At 40.4% G+C, this 23815-nt stretch overlaps 1 protein-coding gene across 1 annotated transcript in view; it reads right to left on the minus strand.

Moving 5' to 3' along the window:
- The window catches only part of LOC115658931 (high affinity cAMP-specific and IBMX-insensitive 3',5'-cyclic phosphodiesterase 8A-like), a 204303-nt gene that overhangs the window by 46041 nt on the left and 134447 nt on the right, over positions 1–23815 (minus strand). The window contains 8 exon segments of the mRNA XM_030578483.1: positions 168–256; positions 6832–6969; positions 9660–9738; positions 9995–10083; positions 11689–11746; positions 15327–15383; positions 16867–17057; positions 21320–21376. Of these exon segments, the coding sequence (XP_030434343.1) occupies positions 168–256; positions 6832–6969; positions 9660–9738; positions 9995–10083; positions 11689–11746; positions 15327–15383; positions 16867–17057; positions 21320–21376 (758 nt within the window).

Below are 23815 nucleotides of genomic sequence, written 5' to 3' on the forward strand. Positions count from 1 at the left end.
AAGGACTTAAGTGTGGATCAATCCCACTGCAGGCTCCCAGCTCTGCAGGGATGGATTACACTTAGAAAGCAATAGGACTGATGCAAGGCCCACTGAAGCCAGTCAGAGTCTCTGACTTCATTGAGCATTATATCAGACCTCAAATACATATTAACTTTTGCACTTACCCTCCCTGTCCGATGACAGGTATTATCTTCACATTTTGTTGTATGCTATCTCCATTTTTCTTTTTGGTGTAATACATTCCTTGCCATTCCTGCAAAAGTAGTCCAAGGGTAATTACATTCAATTAAGTAATCAACAAATCTAAGGCTATTTTCTACAAATTCCTCTTCATTTATTACTACCAAGAGAGTCAGTAAAAAATAAAAAAAATCTAAATTTGATATATTTTCATTTTAATCTGCTTTGCAATCCCAGACCTAGACATTCATTCTTAGGGGTCTCAGAGGCAATGGAGGTGTCAGAGAAACGTGGACTCAGAAAGAAGAAATATGAAAGAAGAGGAATTGAAGATGCAACTAGGGCTGTGGATTCTCACTCCACTTACAAGCGTCTCATTCTTTTAGCTCATTGGAAAAATTATCCATCTCTCCAGAAAACGCAGACAGCCACTCCCTCTGCCCCAATATGTTATTTATAGAAAGAAATTTAAGAATTTAAACTCCAAAATAATTTCATACAATTTTGAAGCTGAATTTCAGAGACAGAAAACTTGAGAAATGTTTTGTATATATAATAGCACACTGACCAGCCAATTGGGGAGCATTGGTTGATGGGCTCCAGCGGAGTCCAACTCTGGAGGGGTTGAAACATGTCTACTTCTTGGTCTCTGAAGTTAGCTCCGTAGTTATAATAGATCCACACTCTTGGGTTCAGGCTATTAGGTGAGTAGAGTTTGTCAGAAAACCTGTTGTTTTTTTCTGCCAAACATTTCAACTTTTTGCAAAAATCCAAAAAATGGAAAGTTTTTTTTTTAAAATTGTCAAAATTTTCTATGGAAGGCAGAAACTTCTAGTGAAGGTTGCAGTTAATTGAAAACCAAATTTTCTGTCAAAAAATAGCTTAGATGTAACATTTTTGGTCAGCCCCGGATGTAATTTTCAGAAACTGACTATATCCACTCCTGTTTTAAACCTATACACCTCTACCACGATATAACATGACCCGATATAACACAAATTCGGATATAACGTGGTAAAGCAGCACTCCGGGGGTGCAGGGCTGCGCATTCTCGTGGATCAAAGCAAGCTTGATATAACGCAGTTTCACCTATAACGTGGTAAGATTTTTTGGCTCCCCAGGACAGCGTTATATTGGGGTAGAGGTGTATTTTTAAAGGACATCCTGTTAAAAAAAATCTTTTTTGATTCATTGATTCTAAAGCCAGAAGAGACCATTATCTGATCTTCTGTATAATAGTTGGCAGATTTCACCCAGTTACTCCTATTATTATTTTAATACATCTAACTCAACAACTTCTACTTAAAGGAGAGGCTGTTCTATGTATTGGGGAATAGAAAAAACTCCACAAGTGAGGCTGGCACAAACAGATGTTGTACATCCCATATTTTTCCAGTAGAATTCTTTTTCTCTCTCTATAGCTTTCTTCAGTCTTCTCCCACAACCTTCTCCTCATTCTGTCTGCTTTCTGTTCCACTGTTCACCTGACTTCTCTCCCACGCGCCTCTTTTTGTTCTTTTCTCCATAGCATAATGCAAAGCCAATAACATTCAGTATGAAGGAGTCTGTAGACCCATTATATTTGAGTGGATTCAAAGTCATGCCACAAGTTTGTCCATCGTAGCATAAATTTAAAGAAAAAAAAAAGAGTCTGGAAAATCTGGGTCCAAGAGCGTCCAATGATGAACAACAAATTGACTGCTTACTGTATACGGGCATCATCCAAAGCCCACAGAAGTTACAGGGAGTCTTTTAATTGATCAGGTTTTCTATGTATATGTGTAGCCATGTGCACATGCACACAGTACGGAATAAGGTATATACACACCTACATTTATCCTTATATTGTAGAAACCAATAGACAGATGGGCCAAGACTGCACAGGCATAATTGAGGGTAGAATTTGCCCCATATTCTAATGTAATTTGCACTGGGGAAGGAGAACCAATAAGCAAAGAATCCAGCATTCATAAGGACTGCATAATGCCAAGCAGTGGGGGAGAGGAAGGAGAGGAATAATAAAAAAAATAAAAAAATAAAAACCCTGAAAGGTTTTTCCATGTATCGGTCTGAGAAAAGAACTGTGCACAACAAACTGGGAAGCAAGCATAATATCTTCTCCCAAATGTTGCATGAGGAATATAAATGAGGACTAAGCAAACATTACACAGTTCTATGCTCTTGGAATTAAAATGATACATAGCAATAGTTCCCTGACAACCAGGATAAGGGAGAGATGAGTAATCAATCTCTAAACCCAGCTAATAAAGTCAGAATATGCATAAAGGGATGAAGTCATAATGCACAGATTGAATAATTCTAGAGCTGCAAGTGCCTTCCCATCATGTCAGGATAGAAGCAGTCACTAATGGATTTTGCTTCACATTCAATAGGCAAAAATTCACAGTTGTAATAAAAAAAACAAAAACAAGAAAACCTTGAAAGGCAACACGTGGAGAAGGGTCAGAACAATTCAGTTCTGCTCTAAGCCAAACACCAACCATTATGTAAAGTTCTTACAAGGCTATTACATAAACATATTTTAAGAACTCCATATGCTTTCTCCCAGAACCTCTGTCGGCTAGCTAAATAGAGAATATGTACCTCTCGACACATGTCTTCAACTGAGCTCATCCTTATGACTGAATTACTGTCCTAGATATATGGTGCCACAGTCACTTCAGAGTGGCCTAATGTTCTGGTGTTAAAATACAGACTAAGAACGTCTGGTGTAAGTAGAAAAGAAAGAATCAATAACATCCTGGATATAATAATCTAATGCTCTACCTACCTTCGGAAGGCAATGCTTCATTACCCATCATCCCATGGATTCATATATACAGTAAGACACCAAAGCTCATTGTAAACACCAATGTCGAGCACAAAATCTTCCATAATGTAATCTGAGTCCAGGGAAGGGCCACTGAGTTTGGTTCATTTTTCGTATAAAATTGCACACAGTGTGCACCCTTACAAACTACTCACTTGCCTTAGATAACTAAAGAATTTCCCCTATAGTGTGCAGGATTTATATTCCTCTGCGGTGTAACTCCCAAGCAGTGAGAGAAATTGGGGTCCTTGTCTGAATTATCAATAGGTATTTCATGAGGGCTGGTCTACATTACTGCTTAAGTCATTGTAACTTATGCCGCTCAGGGATGTGAAAAAGACATCCCCTCTGAGCAACGTAAGTTACATCAACCGAAGTGCTGTCTGCAGTGACACTATGTTGGTGGGAAACACTCTCACTGTGGTGTATATTTGTCCTCATTTTATGAAAAGTGAAAACTATCTCAAATAAAGATTTTTTTTGTCCCAGATCATAGGGATTAGATTCAGCAAAACTTCTAGTCAGATGTGATCAGCTAGTTCACATTTCACCTCTAATGGTGGATCTAATTTGATTCATTCAATGAGTTAAGAATATGCAAGTGTTGTGTCTTAATTTCTTAAATTAGAACAGAAGGAAAATGCCTTGTGATAGTGCTGATCTCTTGTGAGTACAGCCAGCACACATTAACCAAAGACATCTTTTTGCTTGGCTCTACAATATTCTTCCTGATCTCTGTATACTACATGGATTGTCCAAGTCCATTCGCTAAAACAGTCCCTTGCTTTATTGTGTAAAATGCCAATTAAATGCTCTTTGAAGATGCTAAACTTAGCCACAGATTAATGTTTCTCAGCACAGGAGTTAAAATACTACAGGTGTGGATGAACAGGCATAGATCCATCTTGGATCCCACTGTACAACTAGAAACATTTCCCCCAAATCCTTAGCGCAGCTCTATCAGAAATTCTGGTTTGTTACTATGTTTGTTATGATACTACGTAGTCTCAAACTGGGAAGGAGTAGTCTCATCACGAGATAAGAACTACTACTATGTGCTGGATGATCAGAAAACATCATAGCACAGTTTTTTGTCTGGGCTAGAGAAATTGCTTGGTATATTATAAGCTGGTGTAATCAAGTCACAGTGCCCACACAGCTGGTTGCTAACTGGAAGCAGTCTTTTTTCATATGTACAAAGAAATCACAAACATGGAGGGAGACAGACAAGTCAAATCAGATTGATCTTGACACAACCAAAATTTTTTGGAGAATGTTATTCCTTCCAAAGGCAAGTTAGTTGCAAATTCTCCTGGAACAATTCAGTATAAAACACTTTCAAAGTATTGTGATCTTTCAAACGTTGAACCACACAGTAAAATTGCATCTGCGAATGTTTCATGGAAGAACTCCTTTGTGTTAATAGGTAAAATTCTACATTTTTACAATCTATGTAGATTACAAAATGTTAAGTGTCCCAATGGAAAATAAGAAGACATATGAAACGAACACAGATCTACATCGAGGAGAGTTTAAGACCTTCCAGAAATGTAGGGTTTAAAGTTTAATATCTCACTAATATTCACAGGAGGGTGTCCTGAAATCAGAATACTAAAACACGAAAATCTTGACAGCTCCATACTTAGAGGAAAAATATTAATCGGTATTAGTTTTTTTTGTTTTAAACATATCATGAGTAGTCTAAAAATACATTTTTGTTAGAGACATTTTTGTTATTACATTAAAAATAATTGAAAATGTGATAATTGGATATAGTGAATACTAGATGCTGTAGTCATGAGGCCCAATAGAACTAACTGGTCTGTATTCTTAACTTAATGAACACCACATAATGGTATCAGACCTGTACCATGTGTCTTTATTTGGATGCACCTTCACAGAGGCAACAGAACTGTGAAGCACCATCATTTTAGCCCTTGGATGTCTCTTGGATCTGTTCCAGCACTCCAGTCAATTTCCAGACACGAGTTTCATGTTCAGATGCACATTCCATCTGCACAGAGACACATCATTGCCTTTCTAGACAAATACTCATGTTACTACCTTGATATACACAGTGTGACTAATCACATCTTTGCATTGTGCCTTGATGCATCAATACCTAGATGTACATAACACGAGTAATTAATTTTAACATCTCACCACACTGTCAATAACGTGGTGTTTCCCAGCAGACAGCCAGTGTGACCCAATTAGCTACCCTGACTCAGCCTTGTGGATATGCCATGGCACATCTTTGCAAATGCAGCTGATTCAGAAAATTCTTCATGTTACCACCACGATCAGTGTCTCCTTAGATAGGGCACCATGACATATCTTTTCACTGACCTCAGAAGGCATTTACGCTTTGCTGTCAAGATGCAAATGTCAGCTCTGAGACATACTAGGATGCACACTCACAAAATGCTACAACAATAACAGAGTTAAAGGAACACCACAGTGCTATGCGGCAGTCAGCAAAAACTCTGTTATCAACCTCCATATCCGCACTTTGAAACCATCTGACTCCCCTGCACTTCCTTGATGCAATAAGTATTTCTAATGGAAATCCACTAGAGAGTTCCTTAGTTATTAGAGAATTACCTCTTGCTGGAGAAAAAGGCCTGGCAGTTGAAAGCTGGCATGTCTCTTTAGGTGATAGCAATTACACGCCTCTCTCCTGAGGCTTCTAAATTCTGAGCTTGCTAATCAGCTACAATGCATCATGTTGAAACTGGAGTGTGGTTCTGTTCTCTTCTACTTGCCACTGGACAAGTTGTTCTTTCATATCAGGCTACCTTATTTTCCTTATTCTCCACCTCCCTTTTAGGTTTCCGCACCTTTTGGTGCATGCAGCATATGCCCTACATATGTAAAGTGAGTAATACACATACATGTAACACATGCTACATAGCAACAGCACAGGAGTGTGTTTTACTCTCTTACTTTTCCATGCAACTTAACTGAAAGTAACCTTTACAAAAAGGAAAATGTCATTCTTGATGGGACCCAAACCTCTTTAAACTCAGCTCAGTTCCCATTATAGAAATGTATTACTCCATCTTATCACGTTCTCACACTATAAATTACACAGCTTTATGTTTTGACAATGTCAACATTTTTTTTACCACTGATAAAAATTTTCCCACCAACATAGAATATTTATTGTTCTCAGAGATTTCTTTTAATTGTTTTTCACCATTATTAAGCATACCAAAAATGGGATACAATGAAGGGGTGCAGGGGCACATATGTGCACGCACGCACACACAAATTGGATGAGAAGATTCAAATCATGTGGGATTCATTTCTTTAGCATCAGTAAGGTTGTCCGCATCCTCAGACCCATAATTTACAGTGTTTGGAGTTACAACAATAAGAGCGAGATCCCACAAGATCGGTTTTCAATGCAGATAAAATAGAAACTACAGGGAGGAGCAGCACGACAAGACCCAGTGCAGCAAAGTACCAATGGGAGTTGAGGAGTACATGCCTCTCCTCTGTACCTTGCACGATTGAGCCCACAATTATCGCAGTTGAGAGGACTAGGCTATATCTGCTCCCACTGAAGTCAATAAAATGAATGCAATTGATTTCAGTGGGAAGAGAATTGGACCCCAGGTTAGTATGTTATGTACCAAATCCTGCACATCACAATTAGTCTCATTGACTTCAATGGGATTATTTGTATGAGTAAGCAAACAATGCATGTTACATGCCTGTAAAGTCCATGTTGTATTTTACGCATGGACAATTATCACTCATACAAGTAGTGTGTAATAATATCATGGAATGATAAATGACATACTGCTACTTACCTTTCCTATCTTTATGCAGGAATTAATAGTATCTAGGAAATCAGCTTTTTTTTCATTTATAGGCACTTCAGTTAATTCCTTTCCTATTAATTCACCTATTTGATAGCCCATCGCTGTTTCAAATGCAGGATTTACATACTGTGAAATAAAACCAAAGCTCATTAAACACAATACTTAAAGGAAGAAGGTCAAGACAGACCTACATTTTGATCTACCTTGTTAAACCTAGTGGTATGTTCACTAAGCTGAGATAAAATTCTTTGTATGTATTATTCATAAAAATACATACTTCAATATTTTTTAGTACAACAAAACAAAAATCCATTCCAGAAGCCTGGTGCTCTTACAAAACAAGCTTGTGTGCACATATGAGCAGAGAGAGAGAGGGAAATATATTTTGTTATGAAACACAACATAGTTTTGCATTTCTAAGGAGTTATTACAGACAACAAATACTCTTGAAAAATGAATCCTTTCAGTCTTCAAACTGAAGCTAATCTCAGTGTTGTGAAAGTCACAAACAGAATGGAGAGATTTTGTAGGGCTGAGGAGTATTAAATGGTAATGTTGCTAAATTCTGTTTTTTCTGTATGAAACAGTCAAGGACTGGGGAAGGGGGGTTGTCTCTGGGCCCCCCACAAAGCTCAAGAAAATGGGCTGTGTGAAGGGGAATCTAAGAGTGCTGGGAGGCGGGAATCGTTATCTGTAAACTGAGGGTTGCTGCCACTCCAATTCTATGGGGTCCCTACATGCTGCCTACACAGGGGTTTAGACCTGTGATCAATCACTCACTCTACTCTACCTATCTTAGGTACTTATGTGGCTCCCATGACCATAGTACTTGAATGCCTCAAGGTCTTTAATATATTTATCCCCACAGTACCTCTGTGGCATACAAATTTACTGGTCTTTCCTTGTCCACAAAATTCTCCTCTTTGCACTGCGGTGGAGCAACAAAGAGGCTGCAGAACCAGTGTATTTAGGGACTTCTGTGGAGGACAGCGTTTGGCCAAAAAAAGGTGTATTCAGACAGCCTGGGGCCAAATTCTGGCCTCTGTAACTCTGAAGCAGAAGATGATGCACAATCATTTTGTGTGACTTCCATGGATCAAGCTCTGTGCCAAGAGGACTCAACTCATATGCACATTTAATGAAAGGGGGTTTAAATTTAAACTGTTCACTTATAACAGGGTGGCCAAACAGCAGCTCACGAGCCACATGTGGCTCTTTTACAGTTAAAGTGCAGCTTGTGGAGCCCCCTGCTCCAATTCTCTGCCTACCAGGCTGGGGGCGGAGGGGAGCTTGGGGCTTCTGCCCTGCAGTAGGGTGCTGGGGCTAGGGGGTTTTGCCAGTGACAACTGGTGCTTGATGATGGGGGATGCTGGAGGCACAATTTAAAGGTTTGGCCCCATTCAACAGCCTGAGTCATGTCTCCCCAGGCACCCATCCCCTCTTACCCTCAGCAGCCGCCTCCCTGCAGCTCCCAAGTGTTAGCTCTGTGTGGAGAGGCAGCGGAAAATAGCTGGGATCCGCAAGGCGGAGCGACTGCTTTAGCTCCGTGAGGAGAGGCAAAAGCAGTGGCTCTCCCTGCAGCTCTCAGTTTTTGCCTCTGCTTCTCCCCATGGCTGCAGCTCCCAACTTGCCAGCTCCAGCAGCTGCCATGCAGGGATGGAGCCCATCAGCACCATGTGACAGAGCGGGACCAGCAAACCCTAGCAAAAATTTGGGGAGGGGGAGGAAGGGGGAAGAGAGCATGTGACCCTCCATGTCTCCCTCCCACAGGATGCTTTCTGACCAGTGGGCTGGGGCGGGTGTCTTGGGGCTTCAGGCTGCTCGGGCTCACAGCTTCAGCAGGAGCGGGGCTGAAGCCCCGAGCTCCAGCAGACGCATCCTGGCTCTCGAACTTCTGAAGACTGTCATATGTGGCTCAGATGGTCAGTAAGTTTAGCCACCTCTGACTTACAATAAAGTTCATCCATACAGCCTGGATTAGTGTATTAGCCTTTCAAGAGCAGAGAGCTGGGTGTTGTCTGTGCTGACTTTAGTTTGGGAAATGGGGAACCATATTCAAAAATATGATTCCAACCAAGTCAGTCTCTAAATCAGTTTAGCAAGTGAGTGTAGATGGAACAAATAACTTCAATACCACATTTCAAAAAGAAGTATTCTAATCTTGTTTAAACAGAGTTACAATATGATTTGGTTTCATCCACGTTAGCTGGCCATACCATCACAAAAACCAGGTTAACTGGGCTGTGTTCAAATTTAGTGTAAATTCTGTTCCTTAAACTGGTTTGAGCACCAGCGTGTACAGAGGGATGGATTCAAGTCTACAAGGACAACGAGCTTCAAGGAAATGAGTTTTGTGATTTTATTCTAGTCATTTGTGGACATTTGCTAAAACTTGACTAAAACTTACACTCAGGGGCCTTGTCTGCACTTGGAATTAGCTTCGCTTGCAGCTAGGTTTTAAAGAAAAATTAAATTAATTTGCAACACTTTAGGAAAAGAAAGTTTATAAAACCATGGCTGTGTTCACCAGCAGTTATCAGCAACATATGAAATAAGCATTACAAAAAGACTGAGGGCCAGATCTGCAATATAACCTCAAAGATTACTTTTTTTTTTTTTAAAGGACTTGGTTTATACAGGATATTTTAAACTGAGGAAATTGTACATGAGAGCTAAATTTGACTCATCTGTCCAGAACTACTAGGTCAGATGCTTGAACTTCTTTTAAAGAAAGAATACATATAATTGTGGATGAAATAAAATTTAGTGAATCCACAGAACAATATTTTATGCTAATAAAAATAACGAGAACAAACCTGTATTACATGATCTTCACTTGTGATCTCAATGGCTTCTTGACTTTTCTCAAGTGCTGTAAATATTGAATTACAAGCCCTTGTGGACAGAAAAAAACCCCAATAGATTAGATTTAATTTACTTGTCTCTTAAGATATATATAAAATATCATACAACAGAAAAAACACAAATTCTGGCAGGAGTCTGTGCTTTAGGGATTAATAGGGACATACTAATTTGGCAAACTAACTTTCTATAGTGAGCATCCATACAGTAAGAAGAAATATTCTTTTTTGGATGAGAATAAATTTGACCTTTTTTATTGTTGATGTTTTCTTGAAATTGGTAAAATTACCTTAGTTTAAATTGTGCCCGCACTTCTCCAAATTCCAGCTGAATTAGCTCATTGTAACAGGCCATGATATTGGAATTTTCTACATATCTCTGTAAATGAAAAGTTAGAAATATTTCAGCAGTTGACTTTTCTGTCAATAAAGATATGCTGTTTCAAAGAAAAAATAAATTATGAATGACATCAGGAATGCATAAAATGAACATATCCACAAGTAAAGAGCTCTAGAAACTTCATCAGGCTGGTGCATTTCCTCCAGGTGTTACATTTTGAAAATGCAATAGAAAATAAAGTGTAACAACAAGATAAAAAAGAGCATGCTGTGTCAATGTGACTATTAACAATGTCAATAAATAGGATCAAACTAATTTCTGTTAAAATGATTTGTCTTTGTGCTGTTTCGTTTAAACAACCATTAAATCATATTATTAACCAAAAAAGTCAAATTTCAACACTAATTTGGTGTATAGCTTTCCACGTCAAAATTTCATGGACAGAAACAAACAATGCTTTTTTTTTTTTTTTACTATTACATGACAAAATATTAGCCCTTGTCTAGTGTGTATTCATTTTCCTGTTCATTAATCTGTTCCTGATTAACTGTTCCAAGATAACTTTATGTGTGGACACATATTCTATAGTAAAAGTGCCATCTTCCTATTTAACTTAATCAAAGTGGGTTAAACTAAACAGGTACAAGGAACTCTTGTTCCAGAATAAACCTATCCATGCATGGAGTTATTCAGGAACAGCTGAAATACATCCCCTACTTTAATCAGAAACAACTTCCAAATGTAGACAAGCCCTTTGGAGCTTCATACATGCTAAAGTGCCATGGACTTCAAGGGGAGTTGATCAGGAGTAAGAATTGCAGGAACGGGCTCTAGATAATACCAAGGCTGTCAAGCCCCTAATCCTGAAAATACTTAAGCATTCTGCATAACTTTACTCATCTGAGTAGTCCCTCTGAAGTCACTGGATCTACTCCGATGAATACAATCACTCCCATCCTTTAGCATTTGCAGCACTGAGGTCTAACTACAAAAAGGAGAGGGATGCAAATGCGCTATGACAGAGTAGTAAACAAACTAGTGAACATGCACCATTCGTCTCACTATAAATCATGCACTTTTTGTTCCATTGTCAGCTTAATGTACTGAAGAATCCACCTAACTGACACACTAATAAGCACCAAGCCTGCTTAATTGGGATAGTTGCCAGGGAACGGATTCAGTGTAATGCGTTCCAGATGACTCTAGACAATAGATAATAGCACCTGATAATGTCTGAAGCCCATTTACATGTGAGAATTTGTATTTGATAGCATAAATTCCCCACAGGATGTTCTATTGTTCACTACAAGCTACTTCCTAGCTCTGCTACAGTATGGCTACTAATGGGTCAGTCTGGCCCATACATACTTATGAAAAGAAGTTTAATGCTTTTAAATTTCTTTTAAAATAAGCATACAAAGAGTCTCTGATAGTTAGGATGATCTCTAAAAGTAGTCATGTTTCTGTTTGCATTGGGATATGCGAGCTCAGAAGGAGACAATATAGAACAATGGACTACAGAAGGTGAGGCTTTGCAGACTGGACTACTGACAACCCAGACCACTAAAAACCAAACCGCAACACAGCTTCTCATATCATTACACACATTACAGAACGATCCAGGGGTTGACAATACATACGTACCCTTGTGAAGCCTGCTGCAATCAGTGGCAATATTGATGACTCCTCCCGATCACTATGTCTTTCAAAACAGAATGACAAAGTCAGAAATGCCTCTTTTGCTGATTCAGTCTTGGTGCCACAAAAGAATCTTTAGCAGGACTGAGGCCTAAAACGCACACTGTGTAGCCAAGCATTACAGTTTTGTTATTGTAAATCAAACACACTTCTTGTGCTTTGATAATCATCTTGAATGTTAAGTTTAATTTTCAGTAAATGTTACATCAAAATTATCATTTCCATTTTCAAGTACCCTCCCTAACTTTTTTGCAACACAAAAATCAATGCTTCAAGCCAACAGACTTCAGAAGTCGCTCGACTAGTCCATGTTCTTCTATGCTCGACTCTTTACTGTTGTTGCTGTCCTTGGCTAATGGAAAATATGGTAAACTTGAAAGTTGACATAGCCAACTAGTTTCAAAAGCGACTAGTGATTTTGGGTGCCTCAAATCTTGATATCTAACTTGGGACATTCAGTAGGGTCTGGTTTTCCAAAGTCAGGGGCTCAGCACTTTCTGAATATCAGAACTCTTTAAAGTGTGACAAGGTGGACACCCATAAAAAGAGGCACCAAAATCACACATTATTTTTGAAAATCTTGGCCATATAATCTTTCAATATTTAAAAAATATGTGTATATCTTGGGATACAGGAAGTTGGAGGAATGGCAATTGTTTTAGGTGTGGTTAAAAAGTATATCAGAGGTAATGGAGGCTGGTGAAGCAGATGACATAATAGCTTGCATTTAAATAGTTCTTCTGATTTGAAAACCTCAGGGCACTCTAAGTGGGTATGATTATCTCTATTTTATAGATGAGGAAACAGCACAGCTAAATTAAGGGACTTGCCCAAGGTCAGACAGAGTCAGTGGCAGCACAGAGAACAGATCTAGGTATCTTAGCTCTCAGTGAGAGAGCTTCTGGAATAATGTGCCTAGTTCTGGTGCCCACAATTAAAGAAGGATGTTGATAAATTGGAGAGGGTTCAGAGAAGAGCCACGCAAGCCTGGGAGGCAGGAGAAGTGGAGCGGCGCCGGCGTGCTCAGGGGAGAAGGCAGAGTGGAGATGAGCTGGAGTGGGGAGCAGCCGCAGGAGGGGTGGGGAGCTGCTGCAGGGGGGCGCTGCAGGGCGTGTGGGGGGGTGCAAGGTGGAAGTTTCGCCTAGGGCGCGAAATATCCATGCACCAGCCCTGCCTGTTCTAAAGACTTGATAATGCTGCCTCCCAGGAGTACAAAGAAATAAGAGAAAAGTACTGACAAGAAAACTAAATGAACTGTTGGAACCTGCTTTGAGAGAAATTATCCTATGCACAACAGAAGAACCTCTGCAAAGTGTTAGCTAACATGGGCTTTGTCTTCTTTGGCACAAAAGTGGTTTTTCTATAGTAAGATAATTGACACATGATCGTTAGCTCCCAGTAAAATCCTAAATGGACACAGGACATTTGAGTTTACTGTCAGGTTGCTAGGTGAGGTCAGCACTATATCTTCTGCCTGCAGTTGGTTCACTTTGTTTACCTTGAGCTAAAAGTACAGTGCCTTGACTTGCCAAGTTCTTCTGGTGGGATAACTAACGTGTGTTAGTTATCCCATGGTAAAAACACACTTTTATTTTTGGTCAGTGAAGACACAGTGGTGTAATGTACTATTCAGCAGAAAATTGGTCCTGTGGCATGTCTACGCTGCAATGGGAGGTATGCTGTAGCTTGGGAAGGCATACGCACGCTTGCTTTCATCTAGCTAGCATGGCTAAAAATAGCAGTGAAGACATGGCAGTACCGTACCCTGGATACGTACTTGCATTGATAGTCTGTGCAAGGGTCCAGGCTGCCGCACTGTCCCTGCTAGTTTTAGCTGGCTTCCTAGATTAAAGCTAGCACGGGTATGCCCACCCGAGCTGCAGCCACACCTCTTACTGCATTGTAGACATAACCCCAGGGCAATGCAAATTTATTTCTTAGCCTTTTACACCAGGCTGGGACATTGAGTGGTCTGAAAGGCTGGAGAGCTCAAGTTAATGAGATCATCTCTTGAAGAGCATTTATCCTTATCACAACATTCACAGTGTGAGCTTTTTTTAAAAAAGAAATTAAGTAACTGCAGAAAAACCCCTTGAGTAACTTCCTACCATGGCTATGATTTAGCAAGCCAGGTTCAAACTGGTCCTACCTTACTAATGAACAGCTGGCCTGCAATACCAAGGGCGTGCCATAATTCTCTCTTTTTTTTGGGGGGGGGGGAGGACAAGAAGCTCTTGAGCTGCTGTTTCCTCTCTCCCTGCCTCATTTTCTTTTTTTCCCCTTTAAAAAGGGGGGAGGCAGGGATAGCTCAGTGGTTTGAGCATTTGGCCTGCTAAACCCAGGGCTGTGAGTTCAGTCCTTGAGGGGGCCATTTAGGGAACTGGGGTAAAAATCTGCCTGGGTATTGGTCCTGCTTTGAGCAGAGGGTTGGACTAAATGACCTTCTGAGGTCCCTTCCAACCCTAATCTTCTATGATAAATCACTCTCATAAAAGCCAATCCAGCTATAAGGGCTGTCATGGCTGCAGATGTGACCTAGTTGTCACAGTCATAAGATTTGCCAGCAGCTTCCTTTGCCGGGCCTAAAGTGCCAGCTTATTTTTCTTTTGGCCAATGCTTCTTTCTGCTAAGACTGTACTCCAAACACAGTGCAGCAGAATCAAACAAGAGAAAAAGAGGAGGAGGAAGACAACATCAAGACTGACTGAGTGGGGGGTGACTCATTAGGCCAGGACAGAGGCAGCTGTTGGGCCTGACTTCAGCAGGAAGGTAAGGAATACTAACAGAGCTGGATCCATAGTGGAGAGAGAAGGAATTGGAGAAACTAGAACAGGGGATGAGTAAAGGTGGCTGGACAACACTCCCCGAGGCTTTCATTGAAACAGCAAGAAAACTAGTTTCAGGAGAACAAGCAAGACTAGCAGGACAGGACTTCGATACGGGGCAATCCTGGCAAACTGGGACAAATGGTCTCCTTAGACAGCAGTGAACAAAGCATCCACTCAAAGAGGGCATGGAGAAGGGATGAGAGGTGACAGGCCTACTGTGCAGTTCTGTATCGAGGGATACTGACAGCTTCAAGGAGGGTCTTCCATGAGTGCTAAAACATCCAGTCTTGAGAAGGCTCCCCAGCATGGCATACAATGCTATGTTTTTTGGTCAAATCATGTTCTTAAAAGCTTCAGTGATTGGGGGAAAATATCTGGTAAAATGGAGAAATCAAAAGGCAAGGCTACACCTCTCCTACAGCAGAGGATGGTGAACACAGCACAGTAAAAGTATAGTGTCACCAACACAATAAGGTGTTCTAATTGAGAGCTATTATTCTAGTATTTGTCTTTGCAATGATTAGATTCACATTCATTTGATTAAGCAGCAAAGAATCCTGTGGCACCTTATAGACTAACATGCATCTGAGGAAGTGGGTATTCACCCACGAAAGCTCATGCTCCAAAACGTCTGTTAGTCTATAAGGTGCCACAGGATTCTTTGCTGCTTTTACAGATCCAGAGTAACACGGCTACCCCTCTGATACTTGCCATTCATTTGATTGTTTACATTGGAAAATAATATTTGCAATTTACCTTCGTACTACACCAATTATGACTGTATTTTCTGAGGCTTTAGTTGTTCTGATAGACCTTAAAATAAAGAAACATGATCACTTATCATTTCTGCAGTTCACCTTTAATAAATCCTACACTGTCTTTAGAAAATCCCTTTCTTAAATGCTTAATTCTAAAAAACCAAAACCAAAACCAAACTGAGTCCCCAGCTTGTTTGATAATTACAAAAGAAGACTATGTTTAACAGTTTATGAGTGTCAATGGAAAGAACAACATGCAAATTGTAGATTAGTCTAGATTTTAGCCAAGCCCGGTGAGGGAATAGCAAATATCATCCCCTCACAAAATGACATAAAGCCCATATTGACACTACATTCACAATGCTCCATTCCAAAAGAAGCCATAACATGCAAGTTATGCATGTTCCAGACTTGTCCTCGATCAGTTAACGAGCATTTTACTCTGCTCAAGAATTGAGTGGTGAAAAGTTTAACCAGGGGAACACCAATGCTCTCCTGCCTTCTCTCAGGGGCAGCTCTAGGGATTTTGCCGCCCCAAGCACGGCAGGCAGGCTGCTTCCAACTGTTTGCCTGCGGAGGGTCCGCTGGTCCCGCGGCTTCGCTTGGCGTGCTGGGGCCTGGAGCTGCCCCTGCTTCTCCTGACAGATCTTAAACTAATTCCTTTATTTTAACAAGGAGTAAAGCCTTTGCCGCAGTGCCCTGACCCAATCACACTCACACGCAGTCAGAACTCTGACCCCAGCACCCCCATCCCTATCAGTTATTTAGTCTAGACATAGGGAGTATTTCTCTAGAAAGTCTGTGAAACAAGACACTGCTGCATTTTCAGTCCTTGAAGAGCTATGAAATAATATTTTCCCCTTATTCATGTGCTATAGTAGTTTGTGGGGGTTGTTTCAGAGTAAATTTGTAATACGTACAAGGCTTTTGAGAAAGATTATGTATTTCAGGCCAGATTTACAAACACTGTAGGTGTGCAATTGTGCACATAAAATGTTGCCTCATTTGCACATGCAGTTGCATGGAAATTTCAAGAAATTGAGCATACAAACAGAGGTGCTGGGACAATTTTTAGAGGGGGGTGCCGAGAGCCATTGAATCAAACTGTAAACCTGGTATATAATGGAAACTACTTTAAGCCAAGGGGTGTGGCAGCACCCCCAGCACCCATGCATATAAATAGTTAATAAAATGAATTTATGTATGGAATTCCCAGATTTCTGTTTGCAAATTAGGCATGCAACTGTGGGTCTAAGTGTTTGAAACTCCAGCACTTCAGCCTCACTTTGGCAATAAAGTCTCAGCGGTTGTTTATTACTTTGCAAATGACAAAGCAATTGTGTACACCCCTCAGGTCTCACTGCTTTTTGCACATTTCTAGATTTTTATCAAAAAGCTAATATATAAATGACAAATTTGTGGCAACAGATTCACTATAACTTTATACATTCTTCCTGCCTATAATCACATTCTGAGTTTCCATCTATTCCTTTATAATAAAAATACTAGTTTTTAAATTCCATTGTTATGGAACTTACCTGCACAGAGCTTCTGCATCAAAATATCTGGAATGTCTATGGTCGATAATGATAATTTCATGCTGTTTATCCAGAAAACATTCTAGTGCAGATTCAGGTGTCCTAGCAATATTACACCGAAACCCAGCCTTCTCACAGGCCCAACAGAACCCATTACTCTGGTTATCTTCTTTGGCAAACACTAAGAGTACCTGAGTCAAAGAAACAGAGTGAATCATGTTTAAAAGATCTTTAAATATACAGAACAGCTGCTATTTCTACAAGTCCTAAGCCACTTTATGAAAACTTTAGTGAAGTCCACTTACAAGATTTACAAAGAGTATTTAATAAGACTATTTTTGATAGAGCCAAGGAATATTTTAATGGGGACACTATTAAAACTAGAATACAGTGTGTGTAATAACAATAAACATATGGTTTATCATAGAAATAGTCTGTGATATGTCCTTGTATGGACATACAAGTAACTTTCATTCATTTTGCTAGCTTTGACCCCGTTCCAGCAAAGCACTTAAAAGGGGTGTCACTGCAAGCATGTGAGCAGTCCCAGGCACATGCTTAAGGGCTTTGCTGGACTGGGCCTTCGTACAGGATGTCCACTTGCTAACACTGCTGGAATCACAGATTAAAGAATTTGTGGGGAAATCTGCAGAGATGCTGCAGTGGCATGATGGAAAACGTGCTGGGCCTTCCATCTCATCCTGACTCCCCTGTAATATTGTGACTAGCAAGAACTATGGGAGTCCTGATGAGCTCATGGGGTTCTGAGGTCAAGGGCGGTATTCCTGTGCATGCAGCTTGCCCCAGCTATGACTCCTAGGCAGAGTCTGCCTTGCAATTTATTCCAGAGGGAGTGTGCTGTGGTTAAAATAAAAATCTTAGAGTCAGGAATTTTGGGACCTAGGGCTGACTTGATTACAAACTCGCGCTGTAACTTTTGGCAAGCTTAGTGTCTGTGTGCTTCAGTTTCTTTTTTCTTTGAAATGGGGATAATGCTGCTTACCCACTTCATAGGGGTGGGGGGAGGCTTAATTCCTTCATGTTTGTACGGTGTTCGGAGAACCACGATGGAAGGTGCTATAGAAGTTGAAGAGGGCCGGATCCAAAGGTCATTAAAGTCTACAGAAAAATTGCCACTGACTGCAATAGGCTTTGCATCAGGATGACACTGTGTAGGGAGTGAGGAAGAGGCTTGATTTGGGTTGTTTGCAGATAGAATATGGGCCTTTAATTAATGCTGCTTTTTCAGATAATACAGTGTGTGTGTCCATTTTTGGAAGAAGGGCAATAAAGTCACTGTCACACAACACCAAAACTTTCAGTAATTTAATCAAACTACAGTAAGATATGTATACTGTGGTCAAACAATAATGTATAGCTTCTGTAACTCACACCACATCCTGCTGAACTTTATACTTCTGGGCTATTTTAAGAATTCCAGTGGTAGCTACACTTTGGACCCCCGGCTGGTGGAATGTCTATCAATAAATCTTAACATTTACATGTAGTGCATATTTTTGTAAGAGTGAAGGACTTTGTGTTCATTTAGCTCAGATTCCTTTTATAGCAACGAATAGTAGTTTATGCTAAGCTCTCCGTAAAAACATGTAATAGTTTGGGCTATTTTTAGTGAAGTTAATTTATAACAATCTTAAGAAAGGAAGGATCATTTTGTAGCAAAAGCACAAAACAGCAATCAGCAGATCTGGGTTGTAGTCCTGGCTCTGCCATAGATTTGAAGTTGTTTAACCTCTCTGTACCTCAGTATCCCTATCTGTAAAATGGGGATAATAATATTTCACTACCTCCCATGGGTATTATGAGGCTTGATTTACTGATCCATCACTAAATGGAAATGGTAGAATTGTCAACAATAATGCAGAAAAGATGGACGTGTGCAAGAAATATTTCTGCTCTCGTTTGGGGCAAAAGCAGGATGACGTATTCAGTCATATGACAACGAAATACTCTCCAGTCCAACTGTAACTAGGGAGGATGCTAAACAGCAGCTACTGAACATTAGACATTTTAAAATCTGCAGGTCCAGCTAACTTGCATCCAAGTGTTTTAAAAGAGATGGCATTAATGCAGATTTGCAATAAGGCATGGAACAGTGAGGAAGTTGCAGGGGACTGGAAGAAAGTTAATGTAGTGCCAATATTTAAAAGAAGTCAATGGGACAACCTGGCCGGTATTTCTGTCAGCCTGACACTGATCCTGTGAAAAATTATAGAACAGCTGATATAGGACTTGGTCAATAAAGAATTAAAGGAGGGTAATATAATTATTGCCAATTAGTATGAGTTTATGGAAAACAGATCATGTCAAACTAACTGGATATCTTTTTTTGGTGAGAGTATTAATTGGATTGATAAAGGTAATAGTGTTGATGTAATATATTTGGACATCTGTAAGGCATTTGATTTCATACCACACAGCATTTTAATTAAGAAACTACGATGACACACATTAAATGAATTAAAAACTAGCTAACTGATAGGTCTCAAAATGTTATCAGAAATGGAGAATCATTATCGAGAGCATGTATTTCTAGTGGGGTCTCAAAGGAAGCACTTTTTGCCCCCCACTCTAACATATTTATCAATGACTCTGGAAGAAACTATAACATCATTACTGATAAAAACTGCAAATATACAAAGATTGAGGGAGTGGTGAATAATGAAGAGGACAGTTCACTGTTACCAAGCGATCTGGATCACTTAGTAAGAGGGACCCAAGCAAATAATATGTCTTTTAATACAGCTAAATGTACATCTATACATCTAGGAACTAAGAATGCAGGTAATACTTACAGGATGGGGGACTCTATCCTGGAAAGTGGTGACCCACAAGTCTTTTTCAGACTCCATGATGGCTATATGGCTAATCAATTGAACATGAGCTCCCATTGCAATGACGTGGCCAAAACAGCTATTGTGATCCATTGGATGTATAAAAACAGGAGAATATCGAGTAATGTAACCTCTCTACTTCTACCTCTGTATTTGGTACTGGTGTGACCAGTACTGGAATAACGTGTCCAGTTCTGGTATCATAGTTCAAGGAATACTGGAGAGTTTTAGAGAAGAGCCATGGCAATGATTAAAGGATGGAAGAACAAGACTTATCCAAGATAGGTTAAGGGGGATTTGATCAAAGTCTATAAGTATGTACATGGGAAAAATAAATTTAATAATGGAGGACTCTTCAGTCTTGAAGATAAAAATACAACAGGATCCAATGGCTGTAAATTGAAGCTAAAAAAATTCAACCTTGAAATAAGGTGTACATTTTAAAAATGAGGGTAATTAACCAAGGCTGTGGTGGATTGCCCATCACTGGAAATTTTTCAATCAAGATTGGATTTTTTTTCTAAAAGCAATGATCTCATTTAAAGAGGAATTAGTACAGGGAAGAGATGATCTCATTCAAAGAGGATTTAATATAGGGAAGTCCTATAAGAGGCCTGTGTTATGCAAGAGGTCAGATTAGATGATCACAATGGTCCTTTCTGGCCTTATGAGCTACGAATGAATCTATGAATGAATCTGTGCAGCAAGAGAGGTAGTGGACTCCAGGATGACACCAAGTTATCGGCCTCAGTTATAAGGAGAACTGTGGTGTTGTCAACGGTGACAGAGAAACTAGGGAGTCGGAAGGATTTGGGAAGACGAGTTCAGCCTTTGCCATATTATTAAGAATAAGCTGATACCATGTGAATGGATATTACTTAGAGATGGGGTGCAGAGGGAGAAGATGAGTGGAGCATTGATAGACCACTGTGGGATACTCCTGGAAAGGGTGAGGGGGTGAAGAGGTGGATTCACCAAGAGAGGTACTGATGGAACAACCAGAGCGGTAGGAGCAGAACCACGGGAGGATGGAGTTGCACAAGCTGAGAGAGGATGAGGCTTCAGGAAGGAGGCTATGCTCAACAGTGTCAAGGGCTGCTGAAAGCTCAAAGAGGATGAGGATGGAGCAGAGGGTCTGAGATTTGTCCATTTGGATAATTAAAGAGCAACCTTGTTCAGAGCAGTTTCAGTAGAGTGAAGTGTAGTGGGTGAGAACCAGATTGGACTGGAATACAGGTAGAAGTGGAGAACAAACTAGGAGAAATAGTTGTAGATATCATGTTCAATACATTGAGAGATGCAAGGGAGAAGGGAGAGAGACTGGAAATAGGGTGGGGATTTATTTTAGGATGGGAAAACTTACAAAGTGCTGTATCTGTTAGATAACATGCTTGTTGCCTGGCATGCCAAAATGCCCTGGGGAAGGGTTGTGCACACACAATGGATCCAATCACAAACGTTGCCCTGCTGAAAATTTGGTCTTTAGTCTGAGCTGTGAAATATTTATTTGAACATCAATGTGCATACTGTAAATTACAGGACAAATGCAGTGTGATGATCATGAATCTTCACCTTAATTTCAGTATTTCCTAAAGTGTTACCTGAAGTTGATCTTGGTGGAGTCTCATAGGGCCAAACTGCACATCTGTCACTGCTGCCTACAAAACAGAAGAGAATTTTATAAATAAATACCTGCTCACGGAGGAAGGAAAAGCAGCTCTCTAAAAGAAGAGCTCTCCTATTTACCACTGGGTCACAAATATATTGCTATCATTATCAGCCTGTCTATCTATGAGGGTTTTGTGTTGCTTTTAAAAATTCCTATTCAATGCAACAACAAGGTTACAAATCAACGAGCAGGTTACAGTCACTTTCCTATTGTCATTTCAAACATAATGCTATGTATTAGTCCTGTGAGTATGCTAGACAGCCCGTTATTTTTCTGTATTCTCAGTATCACTTAAGCGGTTCCACAACACAGGCAAATGTTCAGAAATAGCTCTCTTTTAAAAATGGAAATAAGCATTTAATTCACAAAAGAAAGGTAAAAGTATGGAACTAGGTGAGGGGTGTCCACCCCACACAGGACTGGAAGGGGTTAAGAAGACCAGGCAGGCCAATTAACTGCACAGCCTGCACCTGGAGGGAGAGCCAGAAGGCAGGGAATTGATAGAAAGCAGGCTCAGCTGAGCAGGAATAGGCAGGGCCTATAAAGCCAGGAAGCTGGCAACAGACAAGGGCTGCTGGGAAAGAGCAATCACTCCTTAGGTACAGGGAGCAAGGCTTGGAGTTAGTACACCCAGAGAAAGTGGGGGGGAAATGAGTGGTAGGAAGCAGTCCAGGGAAGGAGCAATGAGGGCTGGGAGAGTAAAGCCCAGAACTGCTGGGTTGAGGCAGTGAATGGGAATACTGCATAGGGCTGCTGAAGGAAAGACTTTGATATATCCCAGAAGGGGGGAAAATGCTGAGTGACCTGCCCAGAAGGCTGAGTCACAAAGAGGACGCTGTGCTTCCTGGGACTAAAGAGGAGCTGCAGATTTGAGGGAGAGATGGTGTGATGGTGCACAACTGTGGCAAAGGGGCATCGACCTGATGAGCTAATCCCCAGAGTAGCCAGGAGGAGGTGCCAGACTAGCGGTGTGCGCTGTCACACTCTGCTTTAGAAACCTTACAGGAATGGATTTCGCTACATAATGATGAGTGCTTGAAAGCTGTACAAATAAACATGCACACTTCATTTCCCAAAGTATGCTCTGATGCATTATTTCCCAAGGCCATGCTAGTGGAGACCATGAGAGCCCTCAGAAACTGAAGACTGTAGAACTCTGAGATAAGCATTTAAAGGCATGTATGTTTAAAATGCACTTCTACTCTGAAAAGTGATTGTAAAATGTCTTTGTGGTGTGCCATGTTCATTGTGTGTTCATATTGAGCGTGCACGAATTACACATGAAAAGAGTCTTTTTCTAAGTGCAAATTTAGCTTGGGATCTGAGAGTCAACCTAGGATCTTTCCTTCTCTTGCACCATTACAAGTAATGATGACCAGGTGTGTCTGCTGCTCTTACTAGCTCCACCAACTAACTGTCTTTGATACCACAGACTATTAGGCATTATTGCCTGAAGACAGGAACAGGAGTAAATGGAATGGCTCTTAAGTGGCTTTGGGCTAGATTTTCAAAGGTATTTAGGTGCCTAAAGATGCACATAGGTGCCTAGCAGGATTTTCAGACGCGCTTATGCACCTATCTGCATCTTTAAGGGCCTAAATACCTTTAAAAATCTGGCCTTTTGTATTTTTGGTCTCTGAGGGTGCATTAACACAGCAAAACCAAAACGTAGCCACAACAAGTCTCAGAGCCTGGGCCAACTGACCCAGGCTCTCACTGAGGGACTAAAAACAGCAGTGTAGATGTTCAGGCTCAGGCTGGAGCCATGACCCTACCTCGCCCGTCACCCCCGGTTTCAGAGCCTCATCTCCAGCTGGAGCCCAAGCATCTACACAGCTATTTTAAGCCCGAGTCAGTTAATCCAGGCTCTGAGACTTACTGCCGTAAGGTTGGTTTTTGTTTGTTTGTTTGTTTTGGGGGGGCTGTTGATGATGTACCCTGGGAGACAGAACACAAACAATTAGTAAAGAATTCTCTTGATGTAAAAAGGGCAACTAAAATCCAGCTGGTTCTCGCTTAGCTGTGCAGGCATTGCAGGGCTAACTGGGGTAAAAAAGCAGAAGAAACTTATTTTTGGCAATGTAGTAAACAAAGAGGACTTGGGATCATATACACACAGGAACAGATCTGTTGAGTACAGAGGTGGCATTTTTACATTGTTGCTTTTTCAGAGTAAAACCACACTTTAAGATCAGATTTAATCCTTTGCTGTCTAGAATTTTTCCAATAAGTAATTTTAAAGAACCATCATTACATCCCATATACCACATGAAAACCTTTTAAAATTACATGCTCTTTTCTCTCTATGGCCTTATTGCTCCATTGCATAGCCCTTAAGGCACTTCATGTGAGCTTATTTGTTTATCAATTTGGAAATCACCAATATAAATTGAAATGAGAAAGGAATATGAGGTGAGGAAAATGCCAG

This window comes from Gopherus evgoodei, chromosome 10 (assembly GCF_007399415.2).
Source record: "Gopherus evgoodei ecotype Sinaloan lineage chromosome 10, rGopEvg1_v1.p, whole genome shotgun sequence".
NCBI classification, from domain to species: domain Eukaryota; kingdom Metazoa; phylum Chordata; order Testudines; family Testudinidae; genus Gopherus; species Gopherus evgoodei.